Source organism: Somniosus microcephalus, chromosome 13, assembly GCF_052327205.1.
Source record: "Somniosus microcephalus isolate GS21.2 chromosome 13, FLI_Smic_1.0, whole genome shotgun sequence".
Taxonomy (NCBI): Eukaryota; Metazoa; Chordata; class Chondrichthyes; order Squaliformes; family Somniosidae; genus Somniosus; species Somniosus microcephalus.
In genome coordinates this window covers 197,261,716-197,285,320 of record NC_140999.1, presented here as the reverse complement: position 1 = coordinate 197,285,320, position 23,605 = coordinate 197,261,716, and the positions used below count along the sequence as shown (strand labels likewise).

The 23,605-nt window shown below is 46.4% G+C and overlaps 1 protein-coding gene across 1 annotated transcript in view; it reads left to right on the top strand.

The window, feature by feature from the left end:
* Nucleotides 1-39: 39 nt before the first annotated feature.
* eif6 (eukaryotic translation initiation factor 6) overlaps nt 40-23,605 on the top strand; it is an 89,894-nt gene continuing 66,328 nt past the window's right edge. Inside the window, 2 exon segments of the mRNA XM_086005959.1 lie at nt 40-162; nt 22,010-22,095. Of these exon segments, the coding sequence (XP_085862085.1) occupies nt 56-162; nt 22,010-22,095 (193 nt within the window). The 5' untranslated portion in view covers nt 40-55.

Sequence of the window (23,605 nt, the reverse complement as noted above, 5' to 3'; positions counted from 1 at the left end):
CCGACACCAGACACAGCCCGAGGCCCCGAGCACCAGACCCAGGCCCGGCCCCGCGATGGCGGTTCGCGCTTCCTTTGAGAACAACAACGAGATCGGCTGCTTCGCCAAACTGACCAACGCCTATTGCCTGGTGGCGATCGGCGGCTCCGAGAACTTCTACGGGTGAGAAACGGGGAAAGGTCTGGGGGCGGGGCGAGAGACAGAGATGGTCTGGGGGGGTGGTGGGGAGGCAGAGGGAGAGTGGGAGGGAGAGGAGAGGGGGGAGTGAGAGGGAGTGAGAGGGGGGAGAGACTCCGGAGGCATACTGATCTGGTTTAAAACAGAACTTAAGAATTACATCAAATTTATAAAAAAGGGCGAAAACCATATGTGGCTCAAACTTGAGAGGGAGATTATCTCAAAACACCCAAGATGTTTACATTTGCGCACTTTATATCCCTCCAATCGATTCCCCGTACTTTAAAGAGGACACCTTCTCCAACATGGAGGGGGAAATTATCCAATACCAGGCCCAGGGGAACGTGTTGATCTGTGGGGACCTCAATTCAAGAACGGGCGAAGAACCAGACTTCACCAATAATCAGGGAAACAATTACGTTTTCGGGAATAACCACTTTGACATCCCTTCCACACAGGCATAACTGCGACAAGCAGTCAAATACCAACGGAAAACAGCTACTACAGCTCTGTCGAAACCTGGGTCTGTACATTGTCAATGGTAGGTTCATAGGAGACCTCCTAGGAAGATCGACCTATTGCTCACCTCTTGGCTGCAGCACAGTAGACTATATGATTACAGACTTAGACCCATCCTCTTTCAGAGCATTCACAGTCAAACCACAAACAACACTGTCAGATCACAGTCAAATTACTATGTTCCTCAAAAAGACAGAAACAAACAACATAGAAACACAACCCAGTAAACTGTACAACACCAAAAAATCATACAGATGGGCCAAAAACGACACGGAAAAATACCAGAAAACAATTAGCAATGCATCAACTCAAGCTCTCTTAGACACCTTTCTGGATAACATATACACTCACAATAAAGAAGGCGTAAACCGGGCAGTTATTAAACTAAACAATATTTTTGATAATTTGGCAACAAATACAAACTTGAAAGCTCGCAAGAACAAACCCAAAACAAAAAACTATGAAAAATGGTTTGACCGAGGTTGCCATAACATGAGGAAAAAACTTAGAAAAATATCAAACCAAAAACACAGACATCCAGAAAACGAGGAATTACGCCTTACTTATTGTCAGACACTAACACAATACAGAAACACACTCAGAACCAAAAAAGAGCAATATATTAAGAATACACTCAGCTCCATGGAGGAATCCATTGATTCCAATTGTTTCTGGGAAAACTTGAAAACACTACACAAAAAACAACACGACGATTTGGCCATTCAAAATGGGGACACATGGGTAAACCACTTTGAAAAATTATACCAGAAAAACACACTAAGACCAGAGCAACACCAAATATGCAAAAAACTGGAAAAGCTAGAAATGGCCATAAAAGATAACCAAAACCCGCTGGACGCCATAATAACAGAAAAAGAACTTCTTGAAAAACTCAAGGACCTGCGACCAGGAAAAGCCTGCGGGACAGACGGCATACTAAACGAGATGATTAAACACACAGACAACAAAATGAAACTGGCTATCCTAAAACTCTTCAACTTGGTTCTGAGTGTCGGTTATTTCCCTGATATCTGGAACAAAGGACTCATAACGCCCATATACAAAAGTGGGGACAAAATCGACCCAAACAACTATCGAGGCATCTGTGTAAACAGTAACCTGGGGAAGGTATTCTGTAGCATCATAAACAAAAGACTTATAAACTTCCTTGAGGAGCACAATGTCTTGAGTAAAAGCCAAATTGGATTCCTGCCAAACTATAGAACATCCGATCATATCTTCACCCTACAGACCCTAATTGACAAACACGTTCACCATAACAAAAGCAAAATCTACGCATGCTTTGTAGATTTCCAGAAGGCTTTCGACTCCATCTGGCATGACGGTTTATTCCTGAAACTTATCGAAAGCGGAGTAGGAGGGAAAACATATGATGTAATTAAATCAATGTATACAAACAACAAATGTGCAGTTAAAATTGGAGACAAACAAACAAAATACTTCCCACAGGGGCGGGGGGTGACGCAGGGCTCGCCAATCTCACCGACACTCTTTAATATTTACATAAATGGATTGGCAAAACTACTTGAACAATCTACAGCACCCGGCCTCACCCTATATGAATCCAAGGTTAAATTCCTCCTCTATGCAGACGACCTGGTTCTGTCACCAACTAAAGAGGGGCTACAGCAAAACCTGGACCTGCTGGAGTCGTACTGCCAGACTTGGGCCCTGACAATAAATCCCCAAAAAACCAAAGTCCTTGTGTTCCAGCAAAGATCCAAACATCAGGGACCCAAAATAAATTTCACAGTAGGAACAACCAAAATTGAACAAACCACTAACTACACATACTTGGGCTTAAAAATCAGTTCTACGGGAAACTTCAAACTGGCTGTGAATGAACTGAAAGAGAAAGCAAGAAGGGCTTTCTATGCCATCAAAAAATCAATCCAAATAGAAATCCCAATTAGCATTTGGCTCAAAATTTTCAAATCAGTAATTGAACCAATTGCACTCTATGGCAGTGAGGTATGGGGACCGCTAACTCAACAAGAATTCGCAAAATGGGACAAACACCCAATTGAGATCCCACATGCAGAATTCTGTAAAAGTATCCTCCGGACTCAAAGGAAAACAGTAAACAATGCATGCAGGGCGGAACTAGGCCAATATCCATTAATAATCACTATCCAAAAAAGAGCCACCAAATTTTGGAATCACCTACAAATGAGCAACCCCCAATGCTATCACTACGACGCCCTGAAATGCCAAGAGCTGACCATAAAGAAGAATACCCTCAGTCAACTAGTCCTGGGACTCAGTGAAGTAACTACTAACAATACTAACAATAACCAGCCCCAGGACAGTGACAGGGTAACACAAAGAATTCGACCCAACACAATCGTCGCTAAGCAAAAGGAAAAATATTTGACATATTGGGCAGAAACAACAAAAACCCAAAGCAAACTCAATTGCTACTTGGCCCTAAACAGACAATACAACATAGCTGATTACCTGACCATGGTAAAGGATAACAAACTGAGAAGAACCTTGACAAGGTACAGACTTAGCGAACATAGCCTAGCGATCGAAAAAGGCAGACACAGGCAGACCAGGCTGCCAAGAGAAGACAGGATATGCTCTCACTGCAGTCAGGGAGTAGTGGAGACAGAGATGCACTTCCTCACAGCCTGTGGAAAATATCAGGACATCAGGGAGAATTTCTACCAAAAATTCTCACAAATATGCCCTGAATTCAGAAATCTGAATGACAACCAAAAACTCCCATTCCTACTGGGAGAGGAGAGAAGCTGTGTAACACTGGCGGCACACTATGTTACAGCTTGCCATGAACAGAGGGACAACCAGTAAACTAAGAAAAGAATATATATAAACAATGGGAATGTATATTTATACACTCAGGGATATACCTGTTTATACACTGTATGAATAGAACTGCGTTTATGTGCTCAACCATAAATGTATTTTGATGCTTTGGCAACATAAGATGTAACTTATCATGCCAATAAAGCGATTTGAATTGTGAATTGTGAATTGAGAGGGGGTCTGGAGTGGGGAGAGAGGGTCCGGGGGGGGGGGGGGGGGTGGGGAGAGAGGGTCCGGTGGGTGGGGAGAGAGGGTCCGGGGACGGGGGGGGTGGGGAGAGAGAGAGGGTGGGGGTGGGGAGAGAGGGTCGGGGGGTGGGGAGAGAGGGGGTGGGGGGGGTGGGGAGAGGTTCCGGGGGCGGGGGGTGGAGAGATGGGGTGTGGGGAGAGAGGGTCGGGGGGGAGGGGTGAGAGGGTGGTCAGGGTCCTGGTGAGAGAGGGTTGAGTCCTGGCTCCGGGCCGGGCACACAGTGCTGTGACCTGGGCCCCCGACACTGGGCACAGTTGGATAGGAAGGAAAAAGTAAGACTTGCATTTCTATGGCGCCTTTCACGTCCCAAAGCGCTTTACAGCCAATGAAGTCATTTTTGAGGGGTTGTCACGGCACCCAATTTGCGCACAGCAAGATCACACAAACAGCAATTTGATCATGACCAAATAATCTGTTTTTAGTGATGTTGATTGGGGATAAATATTGCCCAGGACACCAGGGGGAACTCCCCTGCTCCTCTTCGACGTAGTGCCGTGGGATCTTTTGCGTCCACCCGAGAGAGCAGACGGGGCCTCGGTTTAACGTCTCATCCAAATGACGGCACTCCCTCAGCACTGCACTGCAGTGCCAGCCTAGCTTTATGTGCACAAGTCCCTGGAGTAGGACTCGAACCCACAACCTTCTGACTCAGAGGCGAGGGTGCTGCCCACTGAGCCACTGACACCAAGGAGGTGCTAAATAGGTTGGCATCACTCAAAGTTAACTAGTCACTCGGTCCAGATGGGGTACATCCTAGGTTGCTATGGGAAGCTAGGGTGGAGATAGCAGAAGCTCTGACCACAATCTTTCAATGCTCTTTGGATATGGGAGTGGTTCCAAATGACTGGAGGATTGCAAATGTTACACTCCTGTTCAAAAAAGGGGAGAGGGATGAACCCAGCAAGTACAGTCCAGTCAGCCTAATTTCAGTGGTGGAATAACTACTAGTGGCCATTGTTGGGGTCAAAATTCATTCTCACTTGGAGAAGCATGGGTTAATAAGCTACAGCCAGCATGGATTTCTGAAAGAGGCAAATCACTAAAAATCACAGGCAAATTGACGAACTTGATTCCATTCTTTGAAGTAATGGAGAGGGTTGATGAGGGCAGTGCAGTTGAGTTGCAGGGGTGATAGTGAGAGATCCTCATCGTCCCTGGTCAAAGGTGAGGCAACATCAGCCAGGTCCCTATCCAGCAACTTGTGCAGGAAAGGGAGTGTGGAGTCGAGACTGAAACCCTCTGTGAATGATCTGTACACATGGCAAGTAATGCATGGCACATGGTCTTTAGGATGAGCTGGCACCTTTGGGATGGAATAAATTAGAAAGGAGGTGAGTTCAGAAAGAAAGAAAGATATATTTCTTAAGGCTAAAGGGATCAAGAGATATGGGGAGGAGGCAGGGACCGGGTACTGAGTTTGGATGATCAGCCATGATCTCATTAAATGGCGGAGCAGGCTCGAGGGGCCGAATGGCCTACTCCTGCTCCTATCTTCTATGTTTCTATGACTTGCATTTCAATAGCGCCTTTCATGAAGTCAGGACGTCTCAAAGCGCTTTACAGCCAATGAAGTACTTTTGAAGTGTAGTCACTGTTGTAAAGTAGGAAACACGGCACCCAATTGCGCACAGCAAGCTCCCATAAACAGCAATGTGATAACCTGTTAATCTGTTTTTAGTGATGTTGATTGAGGGATAAATATTGACCAGGATACCAGGGAGAACTCCCCCGCTCGTCTTCAAAATAGTGCCATGGGATCTTTTACGTCCACCTGAGAGAGCAGACGGGGCCTCGGTTTAACGTCTCATCCGAAAGATGCAGCACTCCCTCAGCACTGCACTGGAGTTTCGGCCTGGTTTTTGTTCTCAAGTCTCTGGAGTGGGACTTGAACCGACAACCTTCCGACTCGGAGGCGAGAGTGAGACCCACTGAGCGAGTGCTGACACAGAATAGGTGAATGAAAACAGCCTCTGCCGGCCTGGTTGTGTTTCCCTTCCCTGTTTGGTGCATCTTGAATGATTTTAGCAGAGTGTTGGTAAGCGTTGAGTGGATCGGCACCGTTCCTCTCCAGACACTAGCACTGAACAGCCTCCCGATTAAAGATGTTGGTATGCTGTCATGTATCAGAAACTTTACCAAGTGCTCAGCCTCACATGTGACTGGCACCAGCCCCTTTGAGGGATTATTTACCAGATAAAGCTAACGCCTGTTTTGGTTGTATTGGCAAACTAATTTGAACAGGTTGGTGTTTCTCCAGCCCAGGTGGTGGGTCTTCTACAGGTGAAACTGTCAGGTGCCATTAAACAGCAGCTTCACCCTCGGTGATGGCATTTCTGGTGCATTGACGGTGAGGTCGGGGATGGCATTAAAAGTGAAATTAGAGAAGCATGCAATAAGGGCACAGCAGTTATCATGGGTGACTTTAATCTACATATAGATTGGGTTAACCAAATTAGTAACAATACTGTGGAGGAGGAATTCCTGGAGTGTATGTCGAGGAACCAACTAGAGATCAGGCCATCTTAGACTGGGTATTATGTAATGAGATAGAATTAATTAGCAATCTTATTGTATGAGGCCCCTTGGGTCGGAGCGATCATAATATGATAGAATTCTTCATTAAGATGGAGAGTGAAGTAGTTGACTCAGAGACTAGGGTCCTGAATTTAAATAAAGGGGACTACGATGGTATGAGGCGCGAGGTGGGTAGGATTGATTGGGGAATGTCACTCAAAGGGTTGACAGTGGATAGGCAATGGCAAACATTCAAAGATCGCATGGATGAACTACAGAATTTGTTCATCCCAGTTTGGCATAAAAATAAAACAAAAAAGGTGACCCAACCGTGGCTAACAAGGGAAATTAGGGATAGCATAAGATCCAAGGAGAGGACATATAAATTGGCCAGAAAAAGCAGTAAACCTGAGGATTGGGAGCAGTTTAGGATTCAACAAAAGAGGACAAAGGGATTAATTAAGAGGGGGAAAATAGAGTATGAGAGTAAGCTTACAGGGAACATAAAAACTGACTAAAAGCTTTTATAGATATGTGAAGAGAAAAAGATTGGTGAAGTCAAGCGTAGGTCCCTTGCAGTCAGAATCAGGGGAATTTATAATGGGGAACAAAGAAATGGCAAACCAACTAAATTCATACTTTGGTTCTGTCTTCACAAAGGAGGACACAAATAACCTCCCAGAGATGTCGAGGAACATAGGGTCTAATGAAAGGGAGGAACTGATAGAAATCAGTATTTGTAGGGAAATGGTGTTAGAGAAATTGATGGGATTGAAGGCCGATAAATCCCCAGGGCCTGATAATCTACATCATAGGGTACTTAAGGAAGTAGCCCTAGAAATAGTAGATGCATTGCTGGTCATCTTCCAACATTCGATAGACTCTGGAACAGTATCCATGGATTGGTGGGTAGCTAATGTTACCCCACTGTTCAAAAAAGGTGGTAGAGAGAAAACGGGGAATTACAGACCGGTAAGCCTGACATCGGCAGTGGGGAAAATGCTAGAGTCCATTATAAAAGATGTAATAGCAGAGCACTTTGAAAACAGTGACCAGATCGGACAAAGTCAACATGGATTTACAAAAGGTAAATCGTGCTCGACTAATCTACTGGAATTTTTTGAGGATGTAACTGGTAAAATAGATAAGGGAGAACCAGTGGATGTGGTGTATTTGGACTTTCAAAAGGCTTTTGATAAGGTCCCGCATAAGAGATTAGCGTGTAAAGGTAAGGCACATGGGATTGGGGGCAAGGTATTGACTTGGATAGAGAACTGGTTGGCAGACAGAAAGCAAAGAGTTGGAATAAACGGCTCTTTTTCCGAGTGGCAGGCAGTGACTAGTGGGGTACCGCAGGGATCGGTCCTTGGACCCCAGCTATTTGCAATATATATTAATGATCTGGACGAGGGAACTAGATGTAATATCTCCAAGTTTGCAGACGACACAAAGCTGGGTGGGCGTGTGTGCTGTGAGGAGGATGCCGAGAAACTCCAGTATGATTTGGACAGGTTGGGTGATTGGGCAGAAGCATGGCAGATGCAATATAACGTGGATAAATGCGAGGTTATCCACTTTGGTGTCAAAAACAAGAAGGCAGATTATTATCTGAATGGCAATAGATTGGGAGAAGGGGAAGTGCAACGAGACCTGGGCGTCCTTGTGCACCAGTTGCTGAAGGTAAGCATGCAGGTGCAGCAGGCGGTTAAGAAGGCAAATGGTATGTTGGCCTTCGTAGCGAGAGGGTTTGAGTACAGGAACAAGGATGTCTTGCTGCAGTTGTACAGGGCCTTGGTGAGATCACATCTTGAGTATTGTGTGCAGTTTTGGTCGCCTTATCTGAGGAAGGATGTTCTTGCCATGGAAGGAGTGCAGCGAAGATTCACCAGGCTGATACCTGGGATGGCAGGAATGACGTATGAGGAGAGATTGGGTCGATTGGGCTTGTACTCGCTGGAGTTTAGAAGAATGAGAGGGGATCTCATTGAAACTTATAAAATTCTAACAGGACTAGACAGACTAGATGCAGGAAGGATGTTCCCGATGGTCGGGGAGTCCAGAACCAGGGGTCACAGTCTAAGGATAAGGGGTAAGCCATTTAGGACAGAGATGAGGAGGAAATTCTTCACCCAGAGAGTGGTGAACCTGTGGAATTCTCTACCGCAGAAGGCAGTAGAGGCCAATTCATTAAATATATTCAAGAAGGAGTTGGATATATTTCTTAAGGCTAAAGGGATCAAGGGATATGGGGAAAAGGCAGGGACAGGGTACTGAGTTTGGATGATCAGCCATGATCTCGTTGAATGGCGGAGCAGGCTCGAGGGGTCGAATGGCCTACTCCTGCTCCTATCTTCTATGTTTCTATGAATGTTCCTTACCCAGCTCCTGTCCTTCACCCACTAGCTCAGAGCACCATTAAAGAGAATGAGAAAGGGCCTTTCTGCCCAGTCGAGCTCAGCCTCTGGTCTTCCCTCAGTGTTTAGCGCCCTTACCCTCTGTTACCCTGCGTGGCAGGTTATTCACCATTCCTCGCCTCTATGAAGAAGTTTGTGCTATCTGATCTAAGTTATTTTTCAGTAGCTTATACTTCTGACCTCTGAGCCTATTATCATGCTCTATGATAGTGCTGGGGAGTGGAGATCTTCCCATTTCATGCAGCCAGTGTCAGCATCCACCCTCCCCAGCAACATAGTTCACCTCTAAACTCAAGCAACGCTAGTGTGGCAGAGCGACCTTTCCTTCCATTTCCCACACCAGCCTGTCAATTCGTGGCAAATTAGGGTCAGTTTTTACTCTCTGACAGCCAGCAATCAAAAGAGACTTTCATCCAATGACACAAAGACTGGTGGCATAGTAAGTAGTATAGAGTGGAGCATAAAATTAGAAAGAGACATTGATAGGTAAGTGTGAGGTTATCCATTTTGGATCAAAGTAAGGATAGATCCGAGTATTTTTTAAATGGTGAAATGCCAGAAACAGTGGAGGTCCAAAGAGATTTAGGGATCCATGTACCGATCATTAAAATGTAGTGGTCAAACACAATAAATAATCAATCAGCCTAATGGAATGTTAGCCTTTATAACTGGAGGGCTGGAATATAAAGGGGAGGAAGTTTTGCTACAGCTATACAAAGCCCTGGTTAGACCACATCTGCCGTACTGTGATTTGATTAAGGTTTTTAGGATTTTGAAAGGAATTAATAGGGTAGAGAGCAACCTTTCCAGCTGGTGGGTGAGTCTAGGACAAGCCTCAAAGCACTGGAGAGGTACCACCAACGCCGCCTCCGCAAGATCCTGCAAATCCATTGGCAGGATAGGCGCACCAACGTCAGTGTTCTCGCCCAGGCCAACATCCCCAGCATTGAAGCTTTGACCACGCACGATCAGCTGCGATGGACGGGCCACATCGTCCACATGCCCCGAAACGAGACTCCCAAAACAAGTGCTCTACTCGGAGCTCTGACACAGCAAGAGAGCCCCAGGTGTGCAGAGGAAAGGCTTCAAGGACACCCTCAAAGCCTCCTTGAAGAAGTGCAACATACCCACCGACACCTGGGAATCCCTGGCCCAAGACCGCACAAAATGGAGGAGAAGCATCTGGGATGGTGCTGAACACCTCGAGTCTCTTCGCCGGGAGCAAGCGGAAGCCAAGCACAAACAGCGGAAGGAGCACACGTCAACCCAAGCACCCCACCCACCCGCCCCTTCAACCACCATCTGCCTCACCTGTAACAGAGACTGTAGGTCCCGCATTGGACTCATCAGTCACCTGAGAACTCATTTTTAGTGTGGACGCAAGTCATCCTCAGTTCCGAGGGACTGCCTAAGAAGAAGAAGCACCTTCCAGCTGCCTTGGGATTGTTCTTGTTCTTTCCAGCACCTTCTCGGTTTGTAGCAGAGACTGAGTGCGGGGATAGCCTGCGGTGATGTGAGAACTATTTCACTCCCTCAACAGAACAAAGCCATTAACTCCCCCGCAGACATGCTGTGGCTGAGTGCCTCTTGGCTCAAGCGCTTGTTTCAGGAGCTCTGCAGTTAGATATTTTAAAATATTTACCAAACAGTGGTGTGTTTCAACAAAATGCCTTCTCTGGTCTGAGTGCACAGTGTAAAGTCTACCTGTTCTGGGTGTCTCCATGGTGCAGTGTGAGTCATGCAGTAATTTGACTGCTCACTCAGTCCAAACATTGCACTGTCATTTCCCATCATGGTAATGATTTGAGAAACTGCATCCCATTCACATATTATTGCTGCATGTCACGGGACAACCTCTCCACATAATGTGGAGGAAGATACCAGTTTACATTTTTCTGTGCCCTTCTCTCCACCGCCCCCCCCCCCCCCCCAAAGTGCTGTCAAATGCTGGAGTACAGTTGTGTGCATGCTGAGCCTAGACTATTCCACCACAGGGCCATCACAGCTGATTTCAGGAGGCAGTGGGTCCATACAAGCGATTGCTAGCTAAAACTGAGATTCATGGCATTGGAGGCAAGGTGGCGAGCAGCTGGGGTATAAAGGGTGTTCTCAGAGTGGCAGGCGGTGACGAACAATGTCGCCTCAGGTGCTATCCTGAGCCCCTGCCTGTCCCTCGACAAATAAATGACCTGGATTTGGGAATAGAGGGGAGTATGTCCAACTGAGCTCGGAGGTATTCTGATGATGGGTGTGGAATAAACGAGTAGGTGTAAGACTGGCCGATACAGTTTAACAAAGTGTGAGGCCGTGTATTCCAGGTGTAAGACTAGCAGATGGGATTACAGTCCAAACAGGGAGGCAGTAGGGCGGGTAAATGAACAGTGTCCAGGTACATAAGTCATTAAAACTTCCCTTGCATGGAAAAAAGGTGACCAGGTAGTACCAGGAAGCTGCACTTCATAAGGTATAGAGTGTAAAAGGAAGGAACAAACTGCAACTATGGTCAGACCTCCTCTGGAGTATTGTGTTCAGTTTTAGGTGGTTATAGAACAGTCTTTAGAGAGCCTGAGGACAATTCACCGGGAGAGTACCTGGGATGAAGCACTGAGCTAAGAGGAGAGAATGTGAACTTGGGTTATATTCCCTGGACATGAACTTAAAGGGTGATCTAATTGCATGTTTAAAATAACAAAAGGGATTGGCGGGGTCGGTAGTGGAATCTCGAATGAGGGCCAGACTCTTAGAACTGAAGCGAGACAGCTGCTTCACACAGGGCTGAGAATGTGGAACATCTTGCTAAAAGTTACAGGTGCAGAACCAATGGAGGTGTTTAAAAGGAAGTGAAGGTATTAAGGGATATGGAGAAAAGACAGGGAATTGGGGTTAGAATATAGAGCTCCATGTTTTCACAAAAGAGAGGAATGATGTAGATATTGAAGTTAAGGAGGAGGAGTGTGAAATATTAGATGAGATAAACATAGTGAGAGAGGAAATATTAAGGGTTTAGCATCTTTGAAAGTGGATAAATCCCCAGGCTCGGATGAAATGTATCCCAGGCTGTTAAGAGAAACAAGGGAGGAAATAGCGGAGGCTCTGACCATCATTTTCCAATCCTCTCTGGCTACAGGTAAGGTGCCAGAGGACTGCTAATCTTGTACCATTGTTTAAAAAGGGAGAAAGGGATAGACCGAGTAATTACAAGCCACTCAGCCTAACCTTGGTGGTTATTGTAAAAAATTCTGAGGGACAGGATAAATCGTCATTTAGAAAGGCACGGATTAATCAAGGACAGTCAGCATGGATTTGTTAAGGGGACGTCGTGTCTGACTAAATTGAATTTTTTGAGGAGGTAACGAGGGTTGATAATGGTAGTGCATTTGATGTAGTCTAAATGGATTTTAACAAGACTTTTGACAAGGTCCCACATGGCAGACTGGTCAGAAAAGTAAAAACACATGGGATCCAAGGGAAAGTGGCGTAAGAACATAAGAAATAGGAGCAGGAGTAGGCCATTCAATGAGATCATGGCTGATCTTCTGCCTCAACTCCATTCACCGGCCCTATCGCCATATCCCTTGATGCCCTCACTAGTCAGAAATCTATCGACTTCTGTTTTGAATATACCCAATGACTGAGCCTCCACAGCCCTCTGGGGTAGAGAATTCCAAAGATTCACCACCCTCTGTGTGAAGAAATCTCTCCTCGTCTCAGTCCTGAATGGCCTACCCTTTATCCAGAGGCTGTGGCCCCTGGTTCTAGACTCCCCAGCCAAGGGAAACATTCTCCCAGCATCCACCCTATCAAGCCCTGTAATAATTTTGTATGCTTCAATGAGATCCCCTCTCATTCTTCTGAATTCAAGAGAATACAAGCCTAGTTTACTAAATTTCTTCTCGTACAACAGTCCCGCCATCCCAGGAATCAATCTCGTGAACCTTCGTTGCACTCCCTCTATGGCAAGTATATCCTTTCTTAGGTAAGGACACCAAAATTGTACACAGTACTCCGGGTGTGGTCTCACCAAGGCCCTATATAATTGGAGTAAGAGTTCTTTACTCCTGTACTCAAATCCTCTTGTAATGAAGGCCAGCATATCATTTGCCTTCCTATTGGCTTGCTGCACCTGCACATTCACTTTCACTGACTCATGCATAAGGACACCCAGGTCCCTTTGAGCATCTGCATTCCCCAATTTTTCACCAGTTAGGAAATACTCTGCCTTTCTGTTTTTTCTACCAATGCGGATAACTTCACATTTATCCACATTGGCCCAGAAATTCGGGTCCGGGGCTTCCCGCGGGTGCAAGCCCCCGACCTGCACTTACCTTGCGCGCCGGCAGTTGAGCTGTAGGGCCCCATGGAATTCCGCTCCGCGCTCCGGGGCCTGGCCCAGCTGCCGGCGCGCTGTGCTTGTGTGTCCCAGGGGAGTAGTTAGTGCGATGCGTCCCCTGGGATCACGTGGGCCATGGGCAGCCAATCGGTGCAGGGAAAAGCCCATTCATAAGTAGTGACAGGAAGACCTGTCAAAACTTATAAATACTACGGCCCCAAAATAGTAGTAAACCTTCAAATAAATTTTTAAAAATCATCACACTTTTTAAATAAACTATAAATTTAACTTAATAAGACAAAGTCAGCATGGTTTTATGAAGGGGAAGTCATGTTTGACAAATTTGCTGGAGTTCTTTGAGGAAGTAACATATAGGGTGGATAAAGGTGAACCAGTGGACGTAGTGTATTTAGACTTCCAAAAGGCATTTGACAAGGTGCCACACAAAAGATTATTGCTTAAGATAAAAAATCACGGGATTGGGGGTAATATTCTGGCATGGATAGAGGATTGGCTACCTAACAGAAGGCAGAGAGTTGGGATAAATGGTTCATTCTCAGACTGGCAATCAGTAACCAGTGGTGTTCCGCAGGGGTCAGTGCTGGGTCCCCAACTCTTTACAATCTATATTAACGATTTGGAGGAGGGGACCGAGTGTAACACGTCAAAGTTTGCAGATGATACTAAGATGGGAGGGAAAGTAGTGAGTGAGGAGGACATAAAAAACCTGCAAGGGGACATAGACAGCCTAAGTAAGTGGGCAGAGATTTGGCAGATGGAATACAATACTGGAAAGTGTGAGGTTATGCACTTTGGCAGGAAAAATCGTAGAGCAAGTTATTATCTTAATGGCAAGAAACTTGAAAGTACTGAAGTACAAAGGGATCTGGGGGTCCTGGTGCACGAAACTCAAAAGGTTAGTATGCAGGTGCAGCAAGTGATTAAGAAGGCCAATGGAATGTTGGCTTTCATTGCTAGGGGGATAGAATATAAAAATAGGGAGGTATTGCTTCAGTTGTACAAGGTATTGGTGAGACCGCACCTGGAATACTGCATACAGTTTTGGTGTCCATACTTAAGAAAGGACATACTTGCTCTCGAGTCAGTACAAAGAAGGTTCACTCGATTAATCCCGGGGATGAGGGGATGGACATATGAGGAGAGGTTGAGTAGATTGGGACTCTACTCATTGGAGTTCAGAAGAATGAGAGGCGATCTTATTGAAACATATAAGATTATGAAGGGGTTGGATCGGGTGGATGCGGGGAGGATGTTCCTGATGATGGGTGAAACTAGAACTAGGGGGCATAGTCTTAGAATAAGGGGCTGCTCTTTCAAAACTGAGATGAGGAGGAACTACTTCACTCAGAGGGTGGTAGGTCCATGGAATATGCTGCCCCAAAAAGCTGTCGAAGCTACATCATTACATAAATTTAAAACAGAAATAGACAGTTTCCTAGAAGAAAAGGGAATTAAGGGTTACGGGGAGCGGGCAGGAATTTGGACATGAGTCTAGGTTCGGATCGGTCATGGCCCTGTGGGTAGCGGAGCGGGCCCAGGGGCCGTGTAGCCTGATCCTGCTCCTATTTCGTGTGTCTAATTCTGTTAGATTCAGGAGATGGTTCTGTGATAGTGGATTGGCGGTTAGGATCAGATCAGCCATGATCTTATTGAATGGCGGAGCAGGCTCGAGGGGCCAATTGGCCTACTGCTGCTCCTATTTCTTATGTTCTTATTACATTAAATAACTATTTTAAACAATAATTTAAATTTTTGAAAAAAATAATTTTATATTCTAACGGGGCTAAAAATAAACTTACCTTGCTTTAAAGTATTTAAAAATAATAAACCTGTGGAAAAAATGTTTTAATTTTAATTAATTGACCACTTACCTTTTAAAATGCAGGCCTTACGCCTGGTTTTTACGTTTCTAAAAGCTAAAGACTTGCCCTCACGGAAAAACCTGTTTAAAAAAAAAAAACGTAAGTTCAAAGCGCACGCGCAGACTCCCCCGCGCATGCGTTCGACCTCTGAACCCCTTCGTTCAGAGGAATGGAAGTGCCGGTTTCCCGCACATGCGCAGTGCATGCAAGAAACCGGCACTTCCATCGGGCCCACGCGTGAGTACCCCGTGCGTACTCACCCGTGGAGACCCGAATTTCTGGGCCATTGTATTCCATCTGCCATGTTCTCGCCCACTCACCGAGCCTGTCAAGATCTTCTTGAAGCCTCTTCACAACTGACACTGCCACCTAGCTTTGTATCATCAGCAAATTTGGAAATGTTACATTTAGTCCCCTCATCCAAATCATTGATCTAGATTATGAATAGCTGGGGCCCAAGCACTGATCCTTGTGGTACCCCACTAGTCACAGCCTGCCATCCTGAAAAAGACCAGTTTATCCCTACTCTTTGTTTTCTGTCTGTTAACCAATTCTCAATCCATGCTAATATATTATCCCCAATTCCATGTGCCCTAATTTTGTTCACCAACCTCTTGTGTGGGACCTTATCGAAGGCCTTCTGAAAATCCAGATACACCACATCTACCGGTTCCCCTTTGTCTATTCCACTAGTTACATCCTCAAAGAACTCCAATAGCTTTGTCAAACAGGATTTCCCTTTCATAAATCCATGTTGACTCTGCCCAATCTCACTATTAGTTTCTAAGTGCCCAGTTATTGCATCCTTTATAATAGATTCCAGCATTTTCCCAACTACTGATGTCAGGCTAACAGGTCTGTAGTTCCCCGTTTTCTCTCTCCCTCCTTTCTTAAATAGCGGGGTTACATTTGCTACCCTCCAATCTGCAGGATCCGTTCCAGAATCTATAGAATTTTGGAAGATGACAACCAATGCGACCACTATCCCAATGGCCACCTCCTTCAAAACCCTAGGATGTAGGTCATCTGGTCCTTGGGATTTATCGACTTTTAGTCCCATTAATTTTGCTGGTACTGTTTTTTTACTAATAATTTCTTTACGTTCCTTATTCTCGCCACACCCTTGGTTTTCTCGTATTTCTGGGAGGTTTTTTGTGTTTTCCTCTGTGAAGACAGAAACATTTATTTAATTTCTCTGCCATTTCCTCATTCCCCATTATAAATTCTCCCGTCTCTGACTGTAAAGGACCTACATTTACCTTCGCCAGTCTTTTCCTTTTCACATACCTATATAGAAGCCTTTACAATCCGTTTTTATATTTTTTGCTAGTTTGTGCTCATATTCCATTTTCCCTTTCTTTATCAATTTCTTGGTTCCCCCTTTGCTGATTTCTAAACAGATCCCAATCCTCAGGCTGACCGCTTTTTCTGGCAACTTTATAAGCTTCCTCCTTTGACTTAATACTAGCTTTAATTTCTTTTGTTAGCCATGGTTGGATCACTTTTCCTTTTGGGTTTTTATGCCCTAGAGGAATATATGTTTGTTGCAAATTATACATTATTTCCTTGAATGTTAGCCATTGTATGTCCACCTTCATACCTTTTAGTGTAGTCTCCCAATCTACCATGGCCAACTTGTCCCTCATACCCTTGTAGTTTCCTCTGTTTAGATTGAAGACTGTAGTTTCAGATTGGACTAAATCACTCTCAAACTTAATGTAAAATTCAATCATATTATGGTCACTTGTCCCTAAAGGCCCCTTTACCACAAGATTATTGATTAGCCCCTTCCCATTACACAGTACCAGATCCAGAATAGCCTGTTCACTGGTTGGTTCCTCCACATACTGCTCCAGGAAACCATCTCGCATGCATTCCAAGAATTCGTCCTCCACACCAAGTTGGATCCAAAATTGGTTCAGTGGCAGGAAGCAAAGGGTAATGGTCGACGGGTGTTTTTGTGACTGGAAGGCTGTTTCCAGTGGGGTTCCCCAGGGCTCAGTACTAGGTCCCTTGCTTTTTGTGGTATAAATCAATGATTTAGACTGCAGTGTAGGGGGTATGATTAAGAAGTTTGCAGATGATACTAAAATTGGCCGTGTGGTTGATAGGAAGAAAGCTGTAGACTGCAGGAAGATATCAATGGACTGGTCAGGTGGGCAGAAAAGTGGCAAATGGAATTCAATCCGGAGAAGTGTGAGATAATGCATTTGGGAAGGGCTAACAAGGCAAGGGAATACACAATAAATGGGAGGATACTGAGAAGTGTATAGGAACAGAGAAACCTTGGAGTGCATGTCCACAGATCCCTGAAGGTAGCAGGATAGGTGGTTAAGAAGGCAAACAGGATACTTTCCTTTATTAGCTGAGGCATAGAATATAAGAGCAGGGAGGTTATGCTTGAACTGTGTAAAACACTAGGCTAGAGTACTGCATGCAGTTCTGGTCACCACATTATAGGAAAGATGCACTAGAGAGGGTGCAGAGGAGATTTACCAGGATGTTGCCAGGACTGGAGAATTTTAGCTGTGAGGATAGGCTGGGGTTGTTTTCTTTGGAACAGAGGAGGCTGAGGGGAGACCTAATTGAGGTGTATAAAATCATGAGGGGCCCAGATAGAGTGGATAGGAAGGACCTATTTCCCTTAGCAGAGAGGTCAATAACCAGGGGGCAGAGATTTAAATTAATTGGTAGAAGGATTAGAGGGGAGTTGAGGAGAACTTTCTTCACCCGGAGGGTGGTGGGAGTCTGGGACTCACTGCCTGAAAGGGTGGTAGAGGCAGAAACCCTCATCACATTTAAAAAGTACTTGGATATGCACTTGAAGTGCCCGTAACCGACAGGGCTACGGACCGAGAACTGGAAGTGGGATTAGGCTGGATCGCTCATTGGGCCAGCACGGACAGGATGGGCCGAATGGCCTCCTCTGTGCCATAAATTTCTCTGATTCTATGAATAGAGTGACCGACTGAAAGCTGCCTTCTGCGTATAACTCTGGTGGTTTAAATATTATGTATAATAATACCGTTATATCGTATAAATCTGTGGCCCTTTGGGTTGGTTTTATAATAATATCGTGGGTTGGTTTAAGTATTAATGTATAATAATTTGGTGGGGGGAGGATTGCGGAGATTTATTTGTACAGAGCATGAGCTCCGTGTGAAAGAAAGAAGAAAATGAATTGCTATTGGGGTTATCAGTTCATTAACTGTAATTCCCCTGTTGTGTTACAATTGCACTTCTAACCGAGACCACAATAGCAGCTCTGTCACTGTTCAACTTCTTCCACCAGGAGTCTCTGCTGCGGTTTAGCTCCCGCCGTGGCTCCTGCGAAAAGGGATCAATCCATAATCTGATCTTACTTGTACAAAGATTGAGCTCGAATATATGCTGTGAATTGGCCTTTATTCCAAACCGTTGCATGTTGAAAGCGAACGGAGAATAAACCCGCATTCGGACCAGAAGAGTCTGGAATTAGTGATGGGCAACGTGGATACTCTGCAATTGTAAAGAGAGCGACTGTAATATCTTAAGACAAAAAAACACTGGAACAGCACATGTGCAGCCAATTAATTTTGTTGGCAGCAGTCGCATCTTTCTATGAAATGGCCGGCTCTAGAAAGCAGAGCAAAGGCAGGCTAGATCTGCTCACATTGCAGAAGCCTAAAGGGGTACGTTAAAGAGCTGAAACTGGGCTGTAAAAGTACATTATTGATTTAAAATTTGTTCTGCTGCTCTGATAGATTAGATGCACCATAACCTGTCAGAAAAACTCTGCCATTTTTTGGTGGGGGGAGGGGGAGGGAATGAGGAGGACCACTGGTGCTGTACCCCAGCCTGTTAGTTATGCTTGGTAATGCTGCGGTGAATTGCTTTTAGGTCAGTACCTCTGCACCGACCCCTCTTGTAAATGCCGGGGCCTCCTCTCCCTGTTTCCTCCCTGAAATTCTGAGTCACAGCTTATATTGTATTTTATTTCCTGCAAGACTCCATCTATTACAAAATCCGGACAGGATAGTTCCCTTTACAGTGTCAGCTGTGACTCAGTGGGTAGCACCCTCACCTCTGAGTCCGAAGGTTGTGGGTTCAAGTCCCACTCCAGAGACTCGAGCACAAAAATCTAGGCTGACACTCCAGTGCAGTGCTGAGGGAGCACTGTCGGAGGGGCAGTACTGAGGGGGTGCTGCACTGTCGGAGGTGCCGTCTCAGATGAGATATTAAACCGTCTGCTCTCTCAAGTGGACGTTAAAGATCCCATGGCACTATTTCGAAGAGCAGGGGAGTTCGCCACGGTGTCCTGGCCAATATTTATTCCTCAATCAACATCAATAAAAAAACTGATTTATCTGGTTATTATCGCATTGCTGTTTATGGGAGTTTGCTGTGCGCAAATTGACTGCTGCAATGCGCCTTGGGACGTCCAGTGGTTATGAAAGGCGCTGTTGAAATGCAAGTCTTTCAGTTCTTTTAAAATGGGGGACTGTGGTGAAAACGGGCACATCTGCTGCATTACAATGACTATTGCCACTGAATCCCCATTCATCCATCAGCTCAGCGATGACTGAGGGGCTGACTACATTAGATGAATTCCAGTTTTATTACATGGGATTGTCGGTGTTTTGGGGATTGCAATTTGCAGTTCTGTTGAAAATGATATTCAGGCAGATAGAACTGATAAGTCACCTTAATGAGAACAGCTTTGCTTCTTTCCCTGTCCTCTAACGCGTCACGCTGTCACTGCAGCCCCTGTAAACGTCACGCTGTCACTGCAGCCCCTGTAAACGTCACGCTGTCATTGCAGCCCCTGTAAACGTCACGCTGTCACTGCCGCCCCTGTAAACGTCACGCTGTCACTGCAGCCCCTGTAAACGTCACGCTGTCACTGCAGCCCCTGTAAACGTCACGCTGTCACTGCAGCCCCTGTAAACGTCACGCTGTCACTGCAGCCCCTGTAAACGTCACGCTGTCACTGCAGCCTCTGTAAACGTCACGCTGTCACTGCAGCCCCTGTAAACGTCACGCTGTCACTGCCGCCCCTGTAAACGTCACGCTGTCACTGCAGCCCCTGTAAACGTCACGCTGTCACTGCAGCCTCTGTAAACGTCACGCTGTCACTGCAGCCCCTGTAAACGTCACGCTGTCACTGCAGCCCCTGTAAACGTCACGCTGTCACTGCAGCCCCTGTAAACGTCACGCTGTCACTGCAGCCTCTGTAAACGTCACGCTGTCACTGCAGCCCCTGTAAACGTCACGCTGTCACTGCAGCCCCTGTAAACGTCACGCTGTCACTGCAGCCTCTGTAAACGTCACGCTGTCACTGCAGCCTCTGTAAACGTCACGCTGTCACTGCAGCCCCTGTAAACGTCACGCTGTCACTGCAGCCCCTGTAAACGTCACGCTGTCACTGCAGCCTCTGTAAACGTCACGCTGTCACTGCAGCCTCTGTAAACGTCACGCTGTCACTGCAGCCCCTGTAAACGTCACGCTGTCACTGCAGCCCCTGTAAACGTCACGCTGTCACTGCAGCCCCTGTAAACGTCACGCTGTCACTGCAGCCCCTGTAAACGTCACGCTGTCACTGCAGCCCCTGTAAACGTCACGCTGTCACTGCAGCCCCTGTAAACGTCACGCTGTCACTGCCGCCCCTGTAAACGTCACGCTGTCACTGCAGCCCCTGTAAACGTCACGCTGTCACTGCAGCCCCTGTAAACGTCACGCTGTCACTGCAGCCTCTGTAAACGTCACGCTGTCACTGCAGCCTCTGTAAACGTCACGCTGTCACTGCAGCCCCTGTAAACGTCACGCTGTCACTGCAGCCCCTGTAAACGTCACGCTGTCACTGCAGCCCCTGTAAACGTCACGCTGTCACTGCAGCCTCTGTAAACGTCACGCTGTCAAATTGTTTTTAATCTGTATGCCAAACTGAACTAATTTGATTAATTTAATATTTATATTCTGAATGAGAGTATCTGAGCTTTACTCAATAAAAAATTCATGAAGTGAATGTTCCCATATTTCACTTTACTGATTGAAAGCAGCTCTATGAATTTTAAAATATGTAACTAATATACATTCATTCTTTAAATCGCTATAAGATCAGGTACTGTAAGATCTGACCTGGGAGTCGTGGGGTTTTTCTTTGCTCCTGTGAGGACTGACCCTCACGATCCATTCTCCGTGTATGTGCCCAATATTCCGGATAATATTCAGAAGAGGGAGCCCTGACTGATTGTCCAGCACCGCCCCCCCACCCCAACATCATGCATGCTGATCTCACTTACCAACTGACCAGTGTTACTGAAGCTGGGACCTCCTAACACAACACAGACTGAGAGTGAACCCATACGGCTCCATATCCACCAGGCAGCACCGTTACCCATTGGAAGAGCTTGTACAGGCTCTGCATGTATAATCAACACTGCTCTGATGCATATCTGGGATTTTCTGTATTAAATTGGCCCTTTTATGGATGTTGATATAATGGGTGGCATCGTAGAGCGTTTGAGTGCAGACTTGTACCAGAGTCTGAGGGTGGGCGGAGCGGGGGCTGGGGGTGGGCGGAGCGGGGGGTGGGTGGAGCGGGGGCTGGGAGTGGGTGGAGCGGGGGCTGGGGGTGGGTGGAGCGGGGGCTGGGGGGGGCGAGCGGAGACTGGGGGGGCAGGTTACGGAGGCTGGGGGGCGAGCGGAGACTGGGGGGGCAGGTTACGGAGGCTGGGGGGGCGAGCGGAGACTGGGGGGGCAGGTTACAGAGGCTGGGGGGCGAGTGGAGACTGGGGGGGCAGGTTACGGAGGCTGGGGGGCAAGCAGCAGGTGGGGTGGGGTGGTTCTGGAGGCTGACAGGAGCAATCTTGGTGATGGATGGAACATGGGGTTTGAAGCTTAGCTCTGGGTCACACAGGATGCCCAAGGATTTGCATGGCACGACCATATAAACCTTTGGCAGAGAGTTGGTCCTGATTTCCCTTCCTACAACACTATTGCTGTGTGCGTTGGATTGTGTGGATTGGTCAGAATAATGTGTTAATCAGCCTGCTGAAGGCTTGCTGTTAACGAGCTGTGTGTTGTGTTTTCAGTGTCTTTGAAGGGGAGTTATCCGAGACTATCCCCGTGGTCCACGCCTCCATCGCAGGATGCAGAATCATTGGAAGAATGTGTGTCGGTAAGCTTGTTTTTAAATGTGCAGGAGTCCGGTTATTTGAGTATTCACAGCACAGAAACAGGCCATTCGGCACAACAGGTCCGTGCTGGTGTTTATGCTTTACACGAGCCTCCTCCCACCCTTCTCCATCTCACCCTATCAGCATATCCTTCTATTCCTTTTTCCATCATGTGTTTATCTAGCTTCCCCTTAAATGCATCTCTGCTATTCGCCTCAACCACTCCACATTCTCACCACTCTCTGGGTAAAGAAGTTCCTCCTGAATTCGTACTACCTTCATCGTGCAGTGCCATTAAGTGCCAGCATGACGGGAGGGCCAGTGGTTGGAGAGTCACTCGCCCAAGTCTGCTCTCGCACGCATCCACACAACTCAATACGTCTGGGATTGGCGAAGCCCAGTAATTGGAATTCCTGACTGCTCCCCTCAGTCTGCTTCGTGCTGGGAGATGACCTCAAAGAAGGGAAAATATGAAAATTAAGAAATTACATAGTAGAAACAATAATCTCTTAAAAAGCAGAATGCTATTGTCCCATCTGCCGGATGTAGAGAGCGCAGGGGGGTGGGCGGGGCGGGAACGCTGGGCCGGGGGGGGGGGTAGAGGGACAGCGGCGGGAGTGCCAGGCTTGCTGGTTGCCCGGACATTCATCTAGAGCTATACATTTTTGTCTTCATCCAACCAAACTCCATTTATCTGATAGTGTGCGGTATGGGGTTTGGATCAAAGGCCACAGTAAGATTTGGATCAAAGGCCACACACACAGATTACCCAGAGGGTCTCCGGAGTTGTGAGGCATTTCATTAAGGAGCAACAGTCTAAGTTAAGTACAACACACAGTCAGGATAGACATAGAGTCAGAGTCACAGTAGACACACGACCGTGACAAGCAGCTGGTATTGGCCCCGATCGGACAGACAGCTGGCGTGCACCAACAGCTCTTCCCTTCCCTTCACCGTCTGTGCTAAAAGCTCTTTAGATATCTCTTTTACTCTTTTTAGGGGTGGGTTTAGGGTAGCTTATCAAAGATACAGTCAACAACCTTTCTAGCACACAAACAACAGACAGCTAGTCTGGAAACAAGGTCACCGCCACGGTGCAGAATGTTATAACATCCACAGGGAACCAAGAACATCAGCAAATTCAAAGTGTTTATCCAGTTATTCTAACAGCAGTCTGAAGAGACTTTTTTGTCTCAAGTTAGTTCTTCCAATTCACGATTTCTTACAACTCCCCACCTTGAGAAGAAAATATCCATATTGACTTCTCACAATCCTCTTTTGACTAATCTAGCTAGTTCTAAGTTATCGGCCCGCTGATACCATTCGTGCCCAGGGATGCTCGCTGGCATTATAAGCTACTTCCCACTACTCGTAGTCCCCTAATTTGCTTATTGCTTTCTCAACCTGGGCGTTAGTAGAGAGACTCAGAAATGAAGATTTCCCTCTTACAGTCCATTCTTTTAAGGGGGAGGAGTAACCTCCGACCCTTCATACAGGTTCAGTTCAGTGTTC